Below are 22,794 nucleotides of genomic sequence, written 5' to 3'. Positions count from 1 at the left end.
CTGGAAGAATAACACAGGAACAAGGTTGGCAACAAAAGTTACCCTCTCACAATTTGCACCTTTATTAATGTTTTATTGAACAGTATACCATATCAAATACATGCACACCTTTAGATTTAGAGCAGATTGAACTAAATGAAACAAATTAAAAAATTTTGCAGATAGCTGAATGATGTCATTTTCGTCGTAGTTTAATAGTTTCTTCTATTTTGCAACATTCCTCATGTGGTCATTGATATGAACCATCATCGTAAAATAAGCAAATATTTGTCCTTAAAAACTTTTAATTCAAGACCATCATTGTGGAGTATGTCTCAGCTCTGTGACCAATGAATAAAAAATATTAAAAGAAACTTGCAAAAACTGTTATAACTGTTTTACTTGGACACTTACTTTAAAACCTTACTGACTTTTGTAAGAGTATTGCAACAACATAGATAAATAAAGAGCAATTGTTGAAAAGGAAGATACATGTGAAACTATCATCTTCTTTCAGCTGCTTCTGTTTAGGGGTTGCCCCAGCAGATCTGCCTCATCTCATTCTAGTCTTAGGATTCTCTTCAGTCACACTCTCTGCATGTCCTCCACCACATCACTGCATCTTCTCTGTGGTTACATGCTTTTATTTGTTTCAACTAAACTTCTTCTGAGAACATACATTTTTATTTGCTTTTAACTGAAGGACAATCTCACTGCTACCACTGACAGTAGGCAACTTGCCTCACTCTTTCACACACTTTTGAAGACAGTCTCTACAAATCTCTGCTTATTACTGACAAAAGTAAAAAAAAAAATTGCAAAAAGCTGCAAGAGTAAAAAGAAAATGCATCAACACAACAATATAATGTCTTTGGTAATGATGTGCATGTCAAAACAATTGTAATGTGTACAAACAAATTCTAAAGTGGATAGGGAAGTGTGCTCCTGATTTCAGAACTGCATTAAGTGTGTTTAAGTAGAACGAATGTAGGACACATTTTGAAAAGAAACTGTCGTTGGTTCAATAATAATAATAATAATGATACTGAAAAAACACTTAAATATAAAATTGAAAACAAAACATATGCTTGAAAAAATTAAAAACTATAGAAAAGATACACTTAAAAATCTTAACATGGAACATGAAAGGAAATCATATTTGCTTAAAATATGTATTGAAATTTGTATGTTTAAAAAACAAATGCAATATCGAAAATTGAGAATCTCCTTAGTAAAATTGTGGACTCAGTTCCTAGTCAAAATATGACCTTTTGATATTCCCTCAGTTAGTGACATTTCTTCATCTGGCGACTGGGCTATTTTCAAGTTTGTCATAATTTTCCTTCACCATTGAAAGCTCTGCTGAAAAATCTAAAACAAGCAAACAAAAAAAGTCAAAAATATTAAAAATAAGATATTCAGGTTTCGGTCAAGTTGAAGTTGTATTTATTGTCTTTAGAAATGTTTACCTGGAAGTGAGCAGTTATCCGTCCTAAGTGAGAGTTCAATTGATTCCATCATCGTTTTCTGCAGCGTCTCTAGGATGTATTGCTAAGATAGTGCCAAACTTTTAATCACTTATCAAAGAACCAGTGAGCCTACTGAGTACTGAGAAATACATTTAAAAAACATAACTTAAGATGTGTTAGAGGTTGCTAGGACTGAGGAAAGTACTCAAGGAAACACACATTTCTTATAATATCCACTCAAACAGAAAAAGGCATTGTGTAAATATTGGACAAAGAAAAATTGATGTGCAACAGTATGGTTTAAATTGTGTTCTTATTATGTTTAAATATAAAATATAACAAACCTTCAAGGCATTCAGCTTCTCCAACATGGTATTTTTTGCCTGCTCAAACATGCCCTTATTTGAGTGCACATGTCTCTCAATAGTCTCTCTCATATTGTTCAGTGTGCCTGGTCCTCTGAATGCTGCGGCCTCTAGAGTAAGACATAAAATGTCTGTCAGACTTTTGATGCAGAATCATGATAAAAAGAAATGTGTCTTATTGGCAACTTATAAATCTCTTTATTACTGATGTAGCTTTCTTCCATAATTTCTTTAATTTTCTGTGTCACACTGTTGTAGACATCTTTCTTCTGCGTCCGGATGGTTTTATTGAGTTTTGCCTTGATTTTTTCCTCCTTAGAGACAAATAAATAAATAAATATATAAAAACAATGTTTTAAATACTTTCAAACATTCAAGGTATATAACCAATCATTATTTTTCAGTTTTGACTAATATATTGGAAAGTTTAATCTTTTACCTCTGTCTTGAGAAATCTCAGCTGCAGTTCAACATCTTTGTGGTATTTATTCAAAAAATCGGTGTTAAGTGAAAATGTTTCAATTACACCATTAAATGCGCCACATATAACTTCATTTCTGAAACATTTAAACAGGATGATTTACACATGCAGAGCTAGAACATTTTTATTTTAAAACTGACTTGTATATATCCATTTCATGTTTTATTTGTCAAAAGGTGTGGTATATAATGTGTATCCTTACGGGAAGGTCTTTCTGAATTCTTCATCAATGCTGTCCATCAAGTGTGAAGCTAACATCATGTTAATGTTTATTTGCTTCCCTTTTTTTGGTTTGTAGATGCCACCTGAACAACACGCTTTAGTGTCATGTGAAAAGCACTGCCCTTCTTTCTCTGAAACAAATTAGAGAACATTTTAACACATAATCATATAAAATGCAAAGTTGCTTGTGTTGATGGAACTATCTTATACATACATAATACAAGAAGGTCTTCAGTTTTTGTCCATATGAACAGATGGAGCTCTCAACTCCCTCGCTAAGGCATCTCTCAAAAGTCCCACAGGCCTCTTGCATTGCTTTTTTGACTTGCTTAAGTTGTTGGCTCATTGTTCTCTCAAGTTCTCTACACACATGTTTTTTACTAGCCTAAAAAAAAAGAACATTGCAAATTTTTATCAAACTATGTCAATTTGAAAAACAACCTCACAAACAAGTCAAAAGTAAAAATACAAACAAAAAAAAATAAATAAATAGCAGCATTTCAGTTTAAGGAATAGGTATGGGCAATATTTTTTGGTTTGTTTGGACAGAACTTTGAGATTCAAAATTACTCATCAACTACTAACTGAATGCAACATTCAATATTGGATTATTCACAACCTGCAATTTATCTTAGAGAAGTGCTATCCTGGCACTTTCTTATTCATGTCTAAGAATGTAATAACTTAATCTAACACAACAGTAAGAACTGCTTTACTGGCCCTCTCCTCACTTACAACATGCTTTCAGGATTTAATGAAACTGTTTAAAAACATACATCATACCAATATTCTTTGATTATATATTCCCTTCTGATTAAACATTTCTTTTATTTTCTCAAGCGGTTGAAAATTGTGTTTTATGTTTTATTCTGCTTTGTAAAATGTTGTTGTATTTTTCCTTTGCTGTTATGCTTTGCTCCTCAATCCCAATCAGTGACTTTCATGTAAATCCTGAAAATCTTTGAGATTCACATTTCATGTGCACCTTGTCATTTTCCAGCGACATTGAACACACCTTACTAAAGTTACTTTCAATAAACACAGCTTTAAAAACATATTAATCACAAATCTGAGTATTTATTACCACTTACCACTCCTCTGCAGTTGGCCCCTTGAATCAAAGACAGAATCCCATAAGCTCCAGACACATAGCTGAATGTCTCTGAGTGACAGTCATTGAGATCTTGCAAAAATTGCTGAAGTTTGGGTATTTCTGTTAAAAGGAATTTGAATACTCAAGTTTTATGTGACTGTGCATACTTTGATTTAAATCCAATCTTTCACTCTTATTTCAGTTAAAAAAACAAAAACAAATTCTGCATTTGCACCATTTTTTCTTAGCTACAATATGGTCATTTAAGGAGACTTTACCTACCAGTTTCATCTGCATTTAAGCGTTTCTTTTTTAGAAACTCTTTGGAGCTCACTGTGAAGACTTTGAAATGGTCATCAGTGAAGTGTTTCTGGGGGAAAATGGATTTCTTTTGAACACAATCTTAACATTAAAAAGTTGTTGTGTTAGCTTTCTTCAGCTTGCTCACCTTAATTTTGTGTAGCTTGCTGAATTCTTTCCTCACTTCATCTTTGACTTGGATGTTTCTTTTAACTATAAGGTCCCGGCGTTGAGCTGCTGACCTAGAAGAAAACATATTTGCACATATAGTTGGACAGTAAGGGGGTACTTAGAGTCTCTAACTAGACCCTTTCTAAGTAAGCAATAAGTGCACCCTTACTGGGTACTAACAGCTAGGTACTGCTGATAAAATGCACTTGATTAATTAATTAACGAGTGAGCACCGCTTTAAAAGCAGACGTTGTTGTTGGGACAATCCTATAAGTGGCCATCTTAGAAAATTCACCTCAAGGTCAGACTGAAATTCTCAGAGAAATTACAAAAAATCAAGGGCTACATGTCAAGCTCTACAGGCTTCAGTTAGCATTTTAAATGTCAAAGTTCACCAATGATACGGTTAGAACAAAGACTAAACAAGTATGGCTTGTTTGGAAGAGTTATAAGGAGAAAACCTCACTTCTCTGGAAAGAACGTGGTATCATGAGGATTACAAAATGGGGCTCATTTTACAGCCACTGGATCTGGGTACTTTGAAGTTATTGAATTGACCTTGAACTTCTATGGTATACCAAAGTATTCTAGAGCCTGTTGTGGGGCATCTGTCTGACACCTAAAGCTTTTCCAGAATTGTGTCATACAGCTATACACATTTTGTCATAATGTACTTACTGATCATCTGAATCTTCAATGTCATCTGACTTAGTGCAGATAAATAGGATTTGTCGACATTCGCCACCATTTCCAATATAGCTGCTGGCACTTTCCAGGATCTCCCAGGCTTCTTTTTCTGCGATTACTCTATTAATCTCAGTTACAATCCACACAGTAGAACAATTTTCAACTATCTGAAAGAATATTATAATTCAACTGTAAGTAACTTATTATCAAAACTTCATATTTCAAACTAGACAGCAGTGAATATGTGAATAAATTACTTGTTTCCACATTTTATCTCGACTCTTGTTACGGTCACCATTTCCAGGAAGGTCCACAAGTGTGACATGCTGAAGAAAATCATTGTTTGGCACCCTGACAGTCACACACTTCACTAGAGGCCAGTACCACTTCTTTACATCTTTACCATCTCCCTGTTTAGAGTCACTTCTTGTGTATTTGACACATCTTGCAGAGAGTTCTTTAGCCTGCAATAAATAACAAAAGTAAGACATAATTTCTCTTAGCACTACAAGTGTTTTACATTAAAAGTTAAAACATTAGAGCAGCATAAAATATGACAGAAAAGCACAAAAAAACAGTGCACACAGGAGAAAAATATACATTTCATTTATTTTTAAGATATTTACTTACGTGCATGTTTTGCCTGTTTTTAAAGCAAAAGTGAACGTCTTACACACCCACCCAGCTTTGATGTTAGGAAGAGCCCACACAGCAGGCCTCAGTGTAAGTATCTCTGGTTTTAATACCAGATCAGTGCATCACATTGGGAGCACAAATGGGATTGTGGACCTAATTTATTTCAGACATTTACTGTGTTGCACATTGTGAAATCATAACCCAGAATCAGACTATTAAAGTCTGGGTTCTTGCACCTTGTCCTCTTCTCCAAAGTTAAATTCAACTTAAACAATGCACATTGCAAGTGCAGATTTGCATTTGTTCAGAGTAGGACTGTTTTGGTGTAATTTAACCCTTAGATACTGGTCAGATCAAATTTGACCTGTTGTGACATTTAACAGCAGTAAAATCCTGAAATTTGACAACTTTTATTAAAATGACTAAAAAAAACTACACACATTCAGCTGTACTTGAATTTTGAACCAACTTTTCAAATAGAAAAAGTGTTTAAGATGATAGATCCATCAATTCATTCTCTTCCACTTATTCAATTTAGGGTCACTAGGGGGCACAGACCTAGTCCAGTTGCCATATGGCAAGTTGGGATACACCCTGGACATGGTTGCCTGTCCATCGCAGGGCTAAAAAGAAACTATGTCTGAAAATGACAGATAATATAACAAAATAGGACAGGTTTTTAGTTAGTGGAGATGTCACACAGTGGACATTTGTGTTTTTATGTTTTATGTTGTTTTGGATCATACTGTGTATTGGTAGTATTGATTGTAGTTGCATGGTTTTATTGTGATATTTATATTGTATGTTTTAGTGTTGTTGCACAATATTCTTTTAATCCACTGGGGACTAGGCGGACAATAGTAGGCACCTGTGGAGGTGGGGGCGTTTCCCGAGGCGGCCTGTCAGCCGCCAAACTGACCTATTAAAGGGGATGGTGAGCGCAGAGACAGGGGGATGAGACACATGAAAAGTGAGCAGGAGGAAAAGAAACGCGTGCAAGCTAGCATATGTAATGAAGAAACTGCTGCCTGACTGTGGGATGCCACGAGTCATTTGGCGACGGACCGGCCAGCGAAACACGGCGATCCAGTCCCAACGGCAGAAATAGCGACAGTGGGAGGCAACGCGTGAAATCCACAGCAGGGCAGGGGTGTGCCTCTGCCTGCATCTGGCAGTGCTACAAGGGAGGCCGTGTTCAGGTGTGGAGTGTGGCTGGACTGTGCGGTGACGGGCCGTCAGGAGGAGACAGGCATGCGACAGGAGCCTCCTCCTTGGTCTTCTGGCTGGCGTGATTTCCATCCCGGAAGAGGAATTCCTCTCCTGTTTCTTTCAGATAGGGAACATTTGCCCGAGTGTGGCTGGACTGTGGGATTACGGGACTGTGGGGGAAATTTTAGTGTATGGGAAACTTTGAAGTATTTTTTTGGATAGTGTATATTTATTTGTGCTGGCAGGTTTTGTAGCGTATTGAGAACGTTCTTTTTATTGTATAGGGGTATTTTAAAATTGTATAAATACTTTTGGTTCTGTCTTTTTCCATGGAAATAAATGGTGTGCTTAAGCCCGATTTACTCTCTGTGCCCTGAGCGCTGACCCACTCACTCCCCTTCTTCTTGTATGTGAACGGACTTTGTGGTGAAGATATAGATCCACCAGTTTTAGCGGCTACAGACAATGTGATGTATATTGGGCACACTAGTTGGGTTGCACAGTTGAGAATTACTGAAACCAAAGCTGTATATAAATTATACCATCCTGAATACATCACCCTTGCAAGAATGTGTCAGTAAGTAATAGAGCGGTGATGTCTTACTGATTCACATGACAAAATCTTCCTCCTGCCTTGGAGAAATTCTGGAATTTCTCTGAAATATTTTCCATCCATGAGATCTTCAGAGGACTTTCCTCTCCATTCTTCTCCATAGAGCGCTGAAAACTTTTCACTGATGTCACGATAGTCATTATCAACATCCATTTCACAGTCTTTATTATCCCCAAGAAACTGATGAGATGACCACAACTCATCTTTCCACTCCTTAAAAACAAAAGATACTTTTCAGTTTTTTAAAGGGCATAAACCCAGAATAATAAGAAATTGTATTTTTGCAACAAAAATAAATTTACCTCTGCTGTGATGAACTCAATGTCTGCCTCATAGTTAGAGCCTTGCATGTTAGCCTCCACTTTGATCATGACTGAGGTGCATGCACTGACACTTCCAGAAGGCAAAAGGTTCTTCTCTTCAATGATGGCATTTATCAGAGAACTCTTTCCAGCCCCAGTTTTACCAAAGACACCAACCAGCTCCCTCTTGTCTGTCTCCAAATCACTAATTTTTTTCCTGTTAAATGAGATTGTAAATATGGGTTAACTGATCCAACTGATTACACAAATGATTATCACAATGCTTTTCAGGTTTCTATAGCTTTTGTTTTTGCTAACAACTCAATCTTTTAGATGCTATCTCAGAAAAAAATATAGAAATATAGTAGCTGAAGAGTTACATTTTTACCTCAAATTTGTGGATACCATAAACAGCAAATAAAAGTAGCTGTGCTACACAGACTTACCAGAAATTCACAAGAATAAAAGTCTGGCAGACTTAAATCAAATCCAAGTGAGACTAACTGTGATCCACACTAAAAGCATTGAAAGAATTCATTTTCTGTTACAACCTGTCTGACAGCAATACAACTTTAAAGTAACTAATAAAGTAAGTAACAGTAAAAACACTTCACCAGTCAAGAAATACATTGGTGAATACTAGCACAAAATGTAGGTTCATGTAGACTCAGCAAAAAGAAAACTGCGTTATTTCTTGTAATGAACATCCCCCAACAATGAAAGACAACTCATGTGCTCTCAAACAATGGATGTCTTGAGTCTTACAAATTAAATAAGGAATGAATGTCCATGTTACCATGATTATTTATGATGCTAGAATCACTTGGTGGCAAACAAACATGGCTCTCTATGTACACAGACACAACACAGAATATAGAAACTTAATACTCACTTCAGGAAAGCACTGAGTTTGTCTTTTTCGTGTAGTCTGGCATGGACGAATTTCATTATGTTTTTAACTTCAGACAGCACAATTGCTTCTGTAAGCAAAGAAGTAAACAACTATTTAGCATCAATAAAAATAAATCTATGGATCCATCCAACTTCTACTGTTAATCCGAGTCCGGGTCTCAGGTACAGCGGCCTAAGCAAAGAACAACTGACCCACCTCAACTTAGGAAAGGCTTTACGTCGAGTCCCTCCCGGATTACTGTACTTCTCACCATATCACTAATTTTTCACTCCACTCTCACTTGTGAACAAGACTCCAAGTTACTTAAACTATTTTATTTGACGCAAAAGTCTTTTCTCACAGGATCAAATACCCTCATGAATCCCAAAAAACACATAAAGATTGGTTTGGAAAACCCCCATACAACCTGAAACATCTTTGGCATCATACAGCGCTGGTACAGTGTTTTGTGATGATTACGATGGCTGGATTTTTATTCCTCAGTCAAAAGGTTTATTTCATAGCTGGACTGTGCCTAGCACTACACTGGCAAAGACCTTTCGGCGTTAGTCCACCACCGTGGTCTGTCTGTCTAACTGCACTGTCCCAGCTCCATGTGACATTGTAGAAGCATATCAACCAAAACAGCCCCACCACATACAGATCCCTGAGAAAAACCAAGGAGAATATCATCCCAGTTGTCTCAGTGACCTTACACAAAGTAATCTCTAATTCTCAGATTCGATCAGTCTTGCTTCATGGACTCATTGAAAACCCCCCACTTTTTGGTTCAGCTACTGCCAGATCTACACTCTGCTTGGTCTATCAGTAACTGTGTGCTGACTCTCGAGCCCCCAAGCTAACAAGCACGCCTGACAGGACTTATCCTAAAATTTGATGACTCCCTTCACCTTCAGTGTCCACCAGGACTTGTTATCTGGCATACCAGACATTTGCCTGTTGGGTAAATGCACTTTCAGACCAATGAGTCAACAGAAGGGCTGCTGTGGACCATCCACACAAACACTGACAGCTGCTTAGTCATTAACTGACACTGTTTTACCCAGTCAAATTGCTTAACACAACCAGGCCCTCTCCACCTTTGCTGTGCACTCACACACCCTGTACAACAGAGTTTATTGTGGAAGAAGTGGTGAAAAGATGAATCTGAAAAGCTAAGAGAGAAAAAGAAAAAAAATCCACTTACAATAAATGCAACAAAATATGTAAAGGTAACTGACATGTTAGCAGCTGCACCATCAACAGTGGTACCAACAACACCACCGACACCAACAAGTAACAAGCCCTCACACTCACAGGAGGCTGATGTTGCTAGCATCAGCAATGGAGAAGTACAGGAGGGACAGAAGTCCCCAAAAGAGTGAGAAAGGAATGGAGAAAGGTGAAATTACCATGGTAAGAAAATAGATGAAAGGACATAATTCGGGAGAGATTCAAGGATTCCGGTAAAATGAATGGCTAATTTGACGATATGCCACACCTAATCTCTAAAGTGTGGCTTTTAATTGTCACATGCTACATTGCAGTGCAACTAAGATATGCTAACCAAACAACAGCTTTACCAATCTGATTAAACCTGTTTAGACTAACATCTAGACTAATAGCAAAACAACAAGTAGCTCATTGTTCCAGCATCCAAGAGAAGTAACTGCTACCACAACTCAAGACTGATGCTGTATAACACAAATGCTATGGCAACGGTGGGACAGGTCACGTCAGGTCAGAGGGGACTTCATGATCTCACAGATCTCACAGAGCTCCAAGAACAACTGGTGTATTGAAGGGATTGAGTACGAGAGCAGCTGAGCTTAAAGAAAAGATCGTGGCTAAGCTAGAAACCTGGATCCTCCATGGTTGATTACCAAGAGTATGAGATGTATCCTCTGCAGTGATGGGAATAATGGCGTTACAAGTAACGGCGTTACTAACGGCGTTACTATTTTCAGTAACGAGTAATCTAACTAATTACTATTCCTATCGTTACAACGCCGTTACAGTTACTAACAAGAAAATGCGGTCCGTTACTATTTTTCAACAAACAGACGGTTGAAGCTGTGTTCAGCTTACCGCATCTTATATCAGTTGCACGGAAGTAGCTGTAAGTAATCTGCGCGCTACAGCTTCAAGCAGCTGCGCGCTCCCGCGGACGGTAATCACGATCACTGTCTAGCACAACACCCGGAGCTAAGGGGACAAAACAATCGCATGAGTGCTGTTGTTTGACAGAGGAAGAATAAAGTAGTCGTGGTAAGCGAATCACATGACCACTTAAAGACAAAGCAACAAGGTGATATATAACAGTTTATAAATTGTATCGATAGGCCACGTAAAACCAGAGTCATGATAAACAATATATACGCGGCGTTTTTTCCTCAATAGTTTCGTCATGTTTACTGTCTAAGGACACTCTCTGCTTATGACCCCCAAAAACAAAAAACAACAAAAAAAAAACAGGGGAAGTTTTAGAAGTGACGGCAAGAGAGAGATAGAGAGAGAGAGAAAGACAGCAGAAAAAGAGAGAGAGCGAGTTTTGAGATGTGAGAGATTTGTGACGTTTAGCGTGTTTGGAGTGTGTAGTTCATGTGTTGTCTTGTGTAGTTAGTGTGTAGTGTTGTGGATAGTTTTGTGTTGTGTGTCAGAACAATGAGGCGACTGCTGTCTCCAGGTAAAAAAAGGAGTGATACACCTGCTGCTGTCAGACCTGCAGGTATCAGGCTGTGATGTTCTCCTTTATAATGGACAGAAATTATTTTTTTGGAGTGGCACAAATAATTTGTGTGGCATCTTATTGAAGAACAGCTGATTGTTCTGTAAATAGTTTGAAATGGTTATTTAAAAAAATCAAGGTAAAAGGTAAATGGATGCAAATAACTTTGTTGTTTGTAAAACTTGTGCATAGGATTTTAAAATTGACAATTTATATTTGCATTTAAAGTTATGAAATATGATTCATTAAACATGTTTGTGGTTGTTACAGTAAAAAATATAACTTTTTCTACTAGGATTTTATGTTTTTTGTCTGATTTTAGATCAATTGTGTTAATACAGTATGTCAAAATGAAAACATAACTGTAAATTCAGACACGTGAGGTTGTGCTGAAAAAGATGATACCAAACATTCTTTGTTGTGAATCCTGGGAATAGCAAAGATACTGAAAGGATCCTTAAGCCTCCGGGCCTCTGATAGAGGGCCTGGCCTTGAAAAAAAAAAAAAACCCAAGCAGAACGAATGGGAAGATGCTCACAATTGATCACGTACTTAGTGAATACCTCAGGGAGCAGAAATCCAAGAAAGAAGCTGGGCTGAAAAGATATCACAGAGACACTAATGAGGGCAGCACAGGAACAAGTGCTAAGGATATGATCCGTAGAAACTGGACACAACCACACCAGGCAAGACTCCAGGTGCAGGCTGTGTTGAGACACCCTGAGACAATGCACCACATAACAGCAAATTGCAAGATGCTAGGAGGAACATGGAATGCCAGAACAAAATTGTTGGAAAAGTATACAGGAATATCTTTGCTGAGTATAACAAGGAAGTCCCAAGTTCAAATAGGATATTTCCACCAGGGTGGCTAAGAGTGACTGAGCCAAGATTCTTCCAGATACGCATTAACAAAGACCAACTGGACATAGTAGTGGTGGACAAGCACAAAAAGACTGGCTGTAGTGATAGATGTAACTATATCAAGATATGATGGCATTAGGAAGAAGTAAAACGAGAAGCTTGAGAAATTCCAAGGGCTGAGAGAAGAACTTTAAAAGATGTGAAGGGTGAAAGCAGAGTGGTCCCCACCATGGTAATCAGAGCACTCAGGGCAGTTATCCCCAAACTGGGAGGGTGACTACAACAGATCCCAGGAACACCATGTGAGCTCTATGTGTTAGAGCGCAATCCTGAGAATAGCAAAGATACTGAAAGGATCCTCCAGCCTCAAGCTTTCAACTGTCATTAATCTGCATTAATACAAATGACATTTAGGACCCATTAACCAGCCCATAGGCTGGAAGAGGAGAAATATGAGTAAACCCAGCCCTGCCAGTCACAGCTCACTAAGCTACCATTTCAGGGAGTGGTTCAGCTCCTGCCAGTCTCAGCAAGAGTAACTCCAGTTCGGGGGCCAGGGTACCTGGACCTGGGGTATAGAGTATGTTTGGGGAGTGTGGGTGTGTGTACAGTGTCCTTTTCTGTTTGTCTCCACATTGGGTGAGTGCCGAGTATGTGTATATGTGTGCATGAGAGTGGGAATGCACGTTTGTCAGGTCGGGTCTTCCCTCTCTGGGAGCATCTCAGGCCCTCCCAGGTATGGGGGCCTGGGAGGGCCTGTGTGAATGTAATGTATCAGGCACACAATATGGTAACTTTAATTATGGTCAGTGTTGGGACTAACGCGTTATTAAGTAACGCGTTACAGTAACTATGTTATTATTGTGGTAACGAGCACGGTAACTAGTTATTATGCCAAAACCAGGAACGCGTTACTCGTTACTGGGATTTAGATAGGCTCGTTATTCGTTACTTCGTGTGGTGGCTATCGCGGAGCTTCCACAGATTCAATAACATTAGCAAGTGGTGGAGGCCAGCAGGTGGATGAAGGAAAAGGGAGGCAAGAGGAGAGACCCGAAGCAGCCGCCTGTCCGAGTGTCAGGTGAACTGAACTTCAGGTAAGAAGTTATGACCTGCAGTCTATCTGGGTCAGATATAAACCAAGTTTAGGTGGAGTTTATTTTCGTTATGCTGACTTTTTCGTACTTCGTACTAGCTAGCATGACGGAGTTTCTATACAGCTGGGTGGGAGCTATGTTACTGATGATGAACTTTATTTTGTTCATACGGTTAATTATTAGAGTTGCCAACCGTCCTGTAAAAACAGAATCGTCTCGTATTCAGAGAAAATATTACGCGTTTCGTACTGAGGTGAAAAGGAACAGTTTGTCCCGGACTTTAGCTACAATGAAAAAGACACAAAGCTGGAGTTATTCTGTGTTTACGCTGTCAGCTGCCTCTTCTTCTCTCCCTCTCCTGTTGCTACTTCAATCATGAAACTGATCAATGATCAGCTGATCGGCTTCTCTCTTGTTTATTTATCGCCCACTTTGCGCCAGAAAGAGGAATCCAGTGGATGTCGCGCTAAACAACAGCAGCACATTTAATCTTGATCAGCTGTTGTTAGAATTTATTTAATATTAATTTCTAGTATCAGCTGATGTTTGCTGGAGCCACAGCTGTTAAGCTGCTGGTCATGATATCGGTTTGGATATCTGGTGAGAGGGAAACATGAAGATGAAACCAGGAGATGTCCTTACTGAATCATCAGAGCTGAACAGGTGATGGAGAAACATGTTTACCTTTTAGGTGACATGGATGAGTTGAAGTTCTGAACTGTTTCTGAGAGACAAATAACACCAGGATCCTTTTCTGTGTAGCTGACAGCTGGTAACTGTGCAGGGGCGGATCTAGCAAAGTGTTGCCAGGGGTCCAGGTAGGGCATTAACAGGGAAAGGGGGGCACAAGGAAATACTTTTCTTTCTTATTCTCATTTAAAATGTCTCGCTTTTAAAAAAAATAATTATCTGAGTCTTACAACAAACAATTGATAGATCGATACATATATACCATCAGAACAGTGTACATCACTGTCACAACAGTGTTTATTTTCATTCAAAGGCTTTATGATTTTTCCTATAATGGTGGGCCGGTCTCTAGTCAAGATGCCCGGGACGATTTTTTTTAACCCAGTCCAGCTCTGTATGCAGCTCATCTGCAGTCTGGTGTTACCTACATCTTCCTATTCAGAAGGCAGAATTTCCAAGTTCTGAGTACAATTGAAAGCACCACGACTGCAGTTTTTGTGTTGGATGTAAAAAGCAGGCTAGAATCATGCGGCGGTCAACGACGGTCCAGGCGTGGGATTTCTCTCGTGGAGATGTGCACATTATTTTTTCCTTTCTATTGGTAGGTGGCACAATGCACTTGTGGCAAGTAAGCAAGCTAGAAGACTGGCAATCTTGCTGGGTATCCAGTTACAGAAGCAACACATAAACAAGAGAATTCTGAGTAAAACCAAAGTTACTTTCCCTAGTAACTAGTTACTTTGAAAGTAACGAGTAACTTGAAGTAACTGAGTTACTTTTGATAGTTACATTACTAGTTACTTCTAAGTTACTAATTTAAAGTAACTTACCCAACACTGATTATGGTATATGTAGTACTCATGTTGTTGCCTCTTCAAAATTTAATTTTAATAATATGCTTTTACACCAATAAACCAATACTTTTTTTTTTTTTAAATGCCAGTTTTGTTTAATGGCCAATGTTTAGAGAGAAATACCCAATGGTTGGGAGCTACGTTGTCGTTTAGCTGGTGGTTGCAATTTGCTGGATTCGTCCGGTTGGTCGAACCTTCTCTTTCCTAATTGGATAGAAAAATATTTAAAGAAAAGGATAAATATATAACTTTGTTACCTGGGATTTGCTCAGGAGTCAAATTTAATATTTAACTTCAATGATATTATTCTGTCCAAGTGACTGTTGTCTTGAAAATACTGCTTAATACTGCTTGTAATAAATAAGGGCATACATCTTACCTTTATCACTTGTGGATGGCAAAACCTGGGGATCAATGTACATATTAATGCATGAGATATATATATATATATATATATATATATATATATATATATATTGCTGTCCTCTATTGCAGACATAGAGGACAGTTACAAGTACCTGGGGATCCCGCAAGCGAATGGGAACCATGAAGAGGGCGCTAGGAAAGCTGCAACCACCAAGTACCTGCAGAGGGTCAGGCAAGTCCTGAGGAGTCAGCTGAACGGTAAGAACAAGATCCGGGCCATCAACACCTACGCCCCTGCCCGTGATCAGGTACCCTGCTGGGGTAATAGGCTGGCCAAAGGAGGAGATAGAAGCCACTGACATAAAAACAAGAAAGCTCCTTACCATGCATGGAGGGTTTCACCCCAAGTCCAGCACCCTGAGGCTGTATGCTAAGCGGAAGGAAGGGGGGCGGGGACTGGTGAGTGTCAGCACCACAGTCCAGGATGAGACAAGAAACATCCACGAATACATCACGAAGATGGCCCCAACTGACAGCGTGCTCAGTGAATACCTCAGGCAGCAGAAACCCAAGAAAGAGGAGGAAGGCGAGGAACCATCATGGAAGGACAGGCCCCTGCACGGTATGTACCACCGGCAGATAGAGGAGGTGGCTGATATCCAGAAATCCTACCAGTGGCTGGACAAAGCTGGACTGAAAGACAGCACAGAGGCACTAATCATGGCAGCACAAGAACAAGCTCTGAGTACAAGATCCATAGAGGCTGGGGTCTATCACACCAGGCAAGACCCCAGGTGCAGGCTGTGTAAAGATGCCCCAGAGACAATCCAGCACATAACAGCAGGGTGCAAGATGCTAGCAGGCAAGGCATACATGGAGCGCCATAACCAAGTGGCCGGCATAGTGTACAGGAACATCTGTGCCGAGTATAACCTGGAAGTCCCGAGGTCAAAATGGGAGATGCCCCAAGGGTGGTGGAGAATGACCGAGCTAAGATCCTGTGGGACTTCCAGATGCAGACGGACAAAATGGTGGTGGCTAACCAACCGGACATAGTGGTGGTAGACAAACAGAAGAAGACGGCTGTAGTGATCGATGTAGCGGTTCCGAATGACAGCAATATCAGGAAGAAGGAACACGAGAAGCTGGAGAAATACCAAGGGCTCAGAGAAGAGCTCGAGAGGATGTGGAGGGTGAAGGTGACGGTGGTCCCGTGGTAATCGGAGCACTAGGTGCGGTGACTCCCAAGCTAGGCGAGTGGCTCCAGCAGATCCCGGGAACAACATCGAGAGATCTCTGTCCAGAAGAGCGCAGTCCTGGGAACAGCTAAGATACTGCGAGGACCCTCAAGCTCCCAGGCCTCTGGTAGAGGACCCGAGCTTGAAGGATAAACCGCCCGCAGGGGCGTGCTGGGTGTTTTTATATATATATATATGTATATATATTTTTTTAAATATAATTCTTACCTGATGTAAATCAGGTGCATCTTCTCGCTCCTGTTAATAGTGAATACAAAAAACTGAGTGCAAAATAACTGAAATACATAATTGCTATTATTGATCTTAGCCAGTTATAACAAATTTGTATCTAACTTACTTCAGCAGATAAATTGACTGTTTCCTCATTTGCGCTTTGTTTTTCCTAGCAACAACAAAAGAGTCCCAGTAAATAGTTTTGTTTTAATCTGTAATTTGCAGATACCAATGTAATTCTAACACAGATTTGCATAAATTGAGATTTATCAGACCAAATGTTACAATGTACAAAATAATATAAGAAATATTAAATTGCATACAGTAAAATTACCTTTAACTGCTTGAATCTCTTCTTGAACTTTAATCCTGGTCCAACTTTTGGAATCAGTTTATCAATGAGTTCATCATTAAGTTCATAAAAGCTTTCCTGTGTAATTTCTTCATCTGTAATTAAATAAATCTTAGTAATGCAGAAGTGCAAATCATTTTTAAAATTACTACACATGTCTGTGAAGGTTCTCGGTCATCCAGGTCATGGTAGTCTAAAGAGCTTATAAAGAAAAGCATCTGGACTTCTTTAAGTTGCTTGAAGACGTTTCACTGCTCATCCGAGAAGCTTCTTCAGTTCTAGGGTCAAATGGTGGAGAGTCCCAGATTTAAGTCCTAGGGGAGTGTCCCCCAAGGGGGTCATGAGCCCCCTGTTGATCCTCTACATAATCACATGAGCCAAGGTGTGAAAACGGGTGTAGGTAACAATCAGCTAAGGTTTCAGTTGAACTTATTGTGAAACCAAGCCCCACCCATGTGATTTCCTTAGGTCAACAGGCCCAGGATGTGAGTGGGCGTTAAGGCGTTTGAGAAAGGATCTCAAAACTGGATTATAGATTTCACACAGTGGGTGTTGTTTCTGGAGTATTTGGTGTCTGACCCATTGTTATGGGCCATTCGATCCTTATACAACTGTTGCATGAGCTTGGTCTGCATAGCATTAACCCTGTAAGACCCAACCCATCAAAAAATAACCAGAAAATTCTGAATTTTTGGAACTGAGATGTTTATTAACCCTTATAACAAAATCCACAAAATTATTTTGCTATAACATGTTGTGTATGATATATTGTTATTATATATTTATTATAGAATTTTTTGTATCGCATTTGATACATTGGACATTTTTGGCAACTTTTTTTTAACAACAATGTTATTTTTAGACAAAAAAAAAGTTTTGTCCATAACATTTTGAAATGATAGCAAGTATTGATCATGTTGATGAGATAGAGGTCTATCAAACTCATGTATCAAATATGATACAATGGGCATTAAAGGGTTAAGTACATTACATATCTCGGGTCTTGTTCATGAGTTATGGGAGAAGGGAGCAGGAGCTCAAAAGACAGATTGGTGCTGCGGCTGCATTGATGTGGATGTGGACATCCCTACCATCACCTATGGTCATGAGCTGTGGGTAGTGACTGAAAGAACAGGATCGCAGATACAAGTGGCGGAAATGGGCTTCCTCCAAAGGGTAGCTGGCCTCTCCCCTAGAGATCGAGTGAGAAGTTCAGCCACCCGGGAGGGGCTCAGAGTAGAGCCGCTGCTCCTCTACATGGAAAGGAGCCAGTTGAGGTGGTTCGGGCATCTGACAAGGATGCCTCCTGGGCGCCTCCTGAGTGAGGTGTTCTGGGCATGTCCCACCAGGAGGAGGCCCCGGGGCAGACCCAGGACACACTGGAGAGATTATATCTCTCTGCTGGCCTGGGAACACCTTGGCCAGCGGATGAGCTGGAGGAGGTGGCTGGGGAGAGGGAGGTCTGGGCTTCTCTGCTCAACCTACTGCACTCACGACCCTGCCCCGGATAAGTAGAAGAAAATGGATGGATGGACAATATGCTCTTCCTGATACAGCCCCAAATCTCCAGCTGGAAATAATCCAGTGACCTTTCGCTTGCCAAACTGACGTGTTAAACACTGCATCACATCAATATTGTTTGAAATCTGTGCTCATTAGTGAGGCATAGTAATACCTTACCTTCAAATTTATCCATCCACTTTTGTAGATCCCATTCAATCAGTTTTTTTCGCACAAAATCATCCATGACCAAAAAGAGAAACTGAAAGATAAATTGTAATTTCTAAAGAACAACAAAATGGCTAGGAATAGGCAGATATATAGACAATACGTTTAGAGTAAAAGTTCAAATAGTTTACCTGCTATTGAAGATGCGGTAGAAAAGATTCTTTCAGAGAGGGTGAAGTCAGCCAGAAGGCATAGACTGGGAACAGTCAGGAACAAAAACAAAAAAGGAGAAGTCCAACAATAGAGATTGAAAATGTGACATCATTCAGGGGTAAAACCGCAAAGGATTCTGGGAGGTGGTGGAAAGAGGTACTAGCGGGCACTGGCTTTCAATAGAAATCAGTTAAACAGCGATAAAAAAGAAACATAAAATGGCAAGAAGCTGCTGTATTATTAACTGCACAAGCCGGGCGAACGACAGCCGCGTGAAGTCGACGGGAAATGCGTTTGGTTTTTATCGGATTCCGGCGTGAAAGAGAAATTGTCCAAGCCATGTCTCCGAAGTCACGAAGAGGCGACGGATGGCCTGGATTGCCGCTATCCTAATACCTAATATAATGTTCGAAAACACTCCACCTCACATGTTAGTCTGCTCCAAGCATTTCCACAAAGGTAAGTGTTTTGTGGTAGCTAATACGTCTTAATTGGCGCTGAACAGAAATCATCGCGCTATGCTGCTGTGTGTAATGTTTGCTGTATTTTGTAGGCAAACCAGCCTACGAAATGCTGGAATGCGATCCAGACTGTGCATATAATATAATATATTATATATAATAATTGCCACGTTTATGCAGACGATTTGTGAGACAGGTAAACTTACCGTTGTTCGTACGATGGTCTTGTGTTCTACACGGTGCATTTCAAGGTCCTGCACCCATCCGTCGGTAAACTGTACCCGGGCTTGTTGCAATGACCTGAAGTTACTAAAAACTTCATGAGTGTATGCACTCACTCCAAGAATAATTATAAATCTGAGCGTGGTGAAAGTTGGCCAGTACGCTGACGTCTTTTATCCACTCTGTGTGCTCGTAAGGGTCTGACCCTTTCACTCCTTTGATATTTTCCTCGTAGCTTTTCTTTGCCTTTTCGTCGAGTCTGTCTCTGTACGGACCGGCGTTGTTGTCCTTCATTTGTACATTCTTTTTTTGGTGAGGAAAGAAAAAGCAAGAAGGTATTGGAACCGGAGAATAAACGTTTTGCGGTGCTGCAAATGCTTGCATTTAATGCGGTACTTCGAATGTCTTTCCATCACCTCCCGGCATGCAACGCGCGAAAGTCACGTGGTCTGTCAATCTCTATAAGTAGAAGTTTTAAAAACAAAAGTCGATTAAGGTTAAACAAAAAAAAAAAAGAAAAAGCAAAAAGCAAGAGAAGGTAAGTAGAACAAAAGGAGGTGAGTGGAACCAGATCTGAACATAAACAGATGCTAGTCAGGGAATGAGTAAGGGTAAGTGAGAAAAGGTGGAAGAGCTAGTGTTATTGCAGAGGTGATGGAAATGGCTGGATGTTTGGCTCAAGGATTTTAGTGGATATGTAAAAATAAGGAACACTGACATTTAGTTTTGTTTGAATGTGACAATAAAAAAAGCCGCTAGGAAAAATGTAAAAAGAAATAACTTTGGAAAACAAATACATAAAGAAAAAAACAAACTAACAGTAACTGTTAGGTATGACAAGCAAATGTGCTCTTTGGACACTCATTCTTTACTATTCTGTCAAAATGTCAACACAGTTTTGATGAAACAGGACAAAAAGAGTTTCCAAAAGGAAGTTTTAAAAAGTTCTCTAAAGAATGAACATAAATGACATGACACAGATTTGTTCCATGTCTTCAGTATTTATGTATTTATGTTATTCATCTATGTTTATGTTATTTACAAGGTCAGAAAGGCTGCAGGAAGCAAGATTGATTGAATAAGTGATGAAACAGCATGGCAAGATTGTTTTCATAATATACACAAACTGAAACTAAAGAACAATGCATATACAAATTCGCCTAATACAAAACTTTCCAAAAGATACAGGAATATATGCATTTACCAAATATAAAATCAGTTTTGCTGTTTCATAACTGGGTAAAACTTTAACCTTATTAAAACGGCCTTGATTAACTATGATGTGTTTTTGTCCTAAGTAACATTATCAGTGTTTTTAATGACACTGAAGGTGATCTATTCAGCAGCTGCACTGAATCCATGAAGTCACAGGTCAATATTAGTAAAGCTGCTACTTAAACCTGAGACTGAAAAGGACAATGTTTTGAGTTCCCCATCCCTGTCTTCAGTGCCTTGCAGGCAAAAACAACATAATTCATGCATGTTTTTTGTCCTGTTTTGCAGATTTTGCAGTCATAATCTGAACGCGATATTGCGCCAAACAGACTTGCTGATAGGTTCTTGTGCTTAAACCTATTCGCTGGAACGTTAAAGGCAATGTAATAACACAGCAAGCAAGACACGAAGTAGGCAAAGTTCTTTGGGTTACTCATGCATGAGGGAGGCCTGCCTGGAGCCAAGTGTCGTTCCACCTACTTGACCTCCATCAGACTCTCAGCCAGGTTCCCCATAGCACTCCTTTTATTGAGGTTACTTGAATATGCATAGGGTCATTAACATATGATGTATACATACACACAAAGGGTACCTTGCCTGTGGTTTTGCAAAGTGTGTGTGTGTGTGTGTGTGTGTGTGTGTGTGTGTGTGTGTGTGTGTGTGTGTGTGTGTGTGTGTGTGTGTGTGTGTGTGTGTGCTGACCAAAAGGGTCACACAGCAGGAACAACATCCTAGGTCATAAAGAGGGTAACCTCCCCACACCCAATCTATGGTTCACCTAGATAACACAGTGAAGCCATACAAAGGGCAGGAAGTTTTACCACATCAAACAGACCTTCACAAGGATGTTGCCTGTGATAAAACACTACAGCCCCCCACTCAGAACCTCGAGAATCTGGGGAGGGGAGAACAAAAGAATTCCTTTCAACACACAGTTAAAGTACAAATGGTAAGAATAAAAATGACAAACATTTAACAATTCACTCTAACACTTGCTTTTTCCAAGATAACCCCAACCTATAAATTCTCTATTTATCTGTTTATTTATTCATGTCTATTGCGGACCTGAATGTAAAATAAAGAAAGAAAGAAAAAGGAATGAGGGAGAAAAACGGAGAATATAATGAAAGGAGCACAAACGGAAAAGCAAAATGGATCAACAACTACTGCACCTGTTGGACAACCAGGCACAGATACAATGTCCTTGTGTTTTTGTTTTGTTTTTTTGCGTGTGTGGCAGTGCGAGTAAGAGAGAATTATAAGGATGATGTCACACGCACACACTAAAATGACGGCGTGACGATTGGGACCTCAAAAGTTACATACCAAAAAATGACAATGAATCCACATTTTTGCACAGATTTGGCCTTAAAAAACAGCCTGTTGTTTTCAATACACCGCATGCTCAAAAACTGTTTTGTCTCCTTCCCATTTCTTTTTGTTGCATGTTGAAGCTCCACTTGGAACCTTGTTAAGATCCAACCATGCAAAAAAATTAAAAAAAAAAAAATTTTTTTTAACCATTTTTCAAGTGGTCTAAAACTTTTGATCAGGACGGTATATTATCAATTTACAAATGAAACGTTCATTCAAAAACCAAATGTACATACACAACAAATACACACAACAGTACTGGGAAGTTGTTATATACACAAACTGCTCGAATCGAATTATTCCCGAACGAAAGAAGGGAGAATACAAAGTAAAAAGGCAAAGCAGCAGCACTTCTGTAAATCTATGCCAAAGAAACAGTAGCCGCTCCACTGTAATGCTATCAGCCACCCACCCAGGGCCAGACATGCTGTGAATGCACGGTAAATTTAGCATTTATAGTAAAATATTATTGTGACAGAAATAAAGCTAAGACCGTGAAAAATCAAAGTTACATACCGATCAAACGGCGTCTCCCGATTCTCTGCAGCTACGACCTATAAATACACCTGTAAAATAAACGTAAAATACGGCACAAAATTAAAACATACCAGCAATCGATGGAAGGAAAACTTCAGAGGAAACAATCCGCAGGTGATCTCTACAAAAACATGAGTATCACCGAATCAACAAAAATGTAACCAATTCAATCGGAGGGAGCAGCAACATTTTCACGACTCCTACCTGTAACAGCTTTAGAAGGCAGGTGACGAAGACCCTGAAGCGAGTGAGGGATGCTATC

The 22,794-nt window shown here is 39.5% G+C and overlaps 1 protein-coding gene across 1 annotated transcript; it reads right to left on the bottom strand.

Annotated features, from left to right (window-relative positions):
* Positions 1-1,279: 1,279 nt before the first annotated feature.
* On the bottom strand, positions 1,280-22,658 carry LOC116332137 (nuclear GTPase SLIP-GC-like). The gene is made up of 20 exons (XM_039611118.1): positions 22,604-22,658; positions 18,702-18,766; positions 18,523-18,604; positions 16,825-16,937; positions 16,615-16,659; positions 15,032-15,056; positions 14,794-14,856; positions 8,420-8,507; positions 7,528-7,744; positions 7,217-7,438; positions 5,025-5,231; positions 4,759-4,934; positions 4,058-4,151; positions 3,892-3,979; positions 3,608-3,729; positions 2,731-2,901; positions 2,019-2,127; positions 1,793-1,923; positions 1,449-1,530; positions 1,280-1,350 (listed from the first exon to the last, which is right to left on the bottom strand). Exons 3-20 carry the CDS (start codon positions 18,587-18,589, stop codon positions 1,280-1,282), a joined length of 2,091 nt encoding a protein of 696 aa, XP_039467052.1. The 5' UTR covers positions 18,590-18,604; positions 18,702-18,766; positions 22,604-22,658.
* Positions 22,659-22,794: the final 136 nt, after the last annotated feature.

Source organism: Oreochromis aureus, linkage group 4 (genome assembly GCF_013358895.1).
Source record: "Oreochromis aureus strain Israel breed Guangdong linkage group 4, ZZ_aureus, whole genome shotgun sequence".
Lineage (NCBI taxonomy): Eukaryota > Metazoa > Chordata > Actinopteri > Cichliformes > Cichlidae > Oreochromis > Oreochromis aureus.
This window is presented reverse-complemented; position numbering and strand designations above follow the sequence as displayed.

Excerpts from the sequence above, each read along its gene's own strand:
- LOC116332137 (XM_039611118.1), bottom strand. The coding sequence starts at position 18,589 with ATGGATGATTTTGTGCGAAAAAAACTGATTGAATGGGATCTACAAAAG. Across the intron at positions 7,439-7,527 it reads TTGAGTTCATCACAGCAGAG|GAGTGGAAAGATGAGTTGTG; the intron begins GTAAATTTATTT and ends TTTGTTTTTAAG. Across the intron at positions 1,351-1,448 it reads GGATAACTGCTCACTTCCAG|ATTTTTCAGCAGAGCTTTCA; the intron begins GTAAACATTTCT and ends TGCTTGTTTTAG.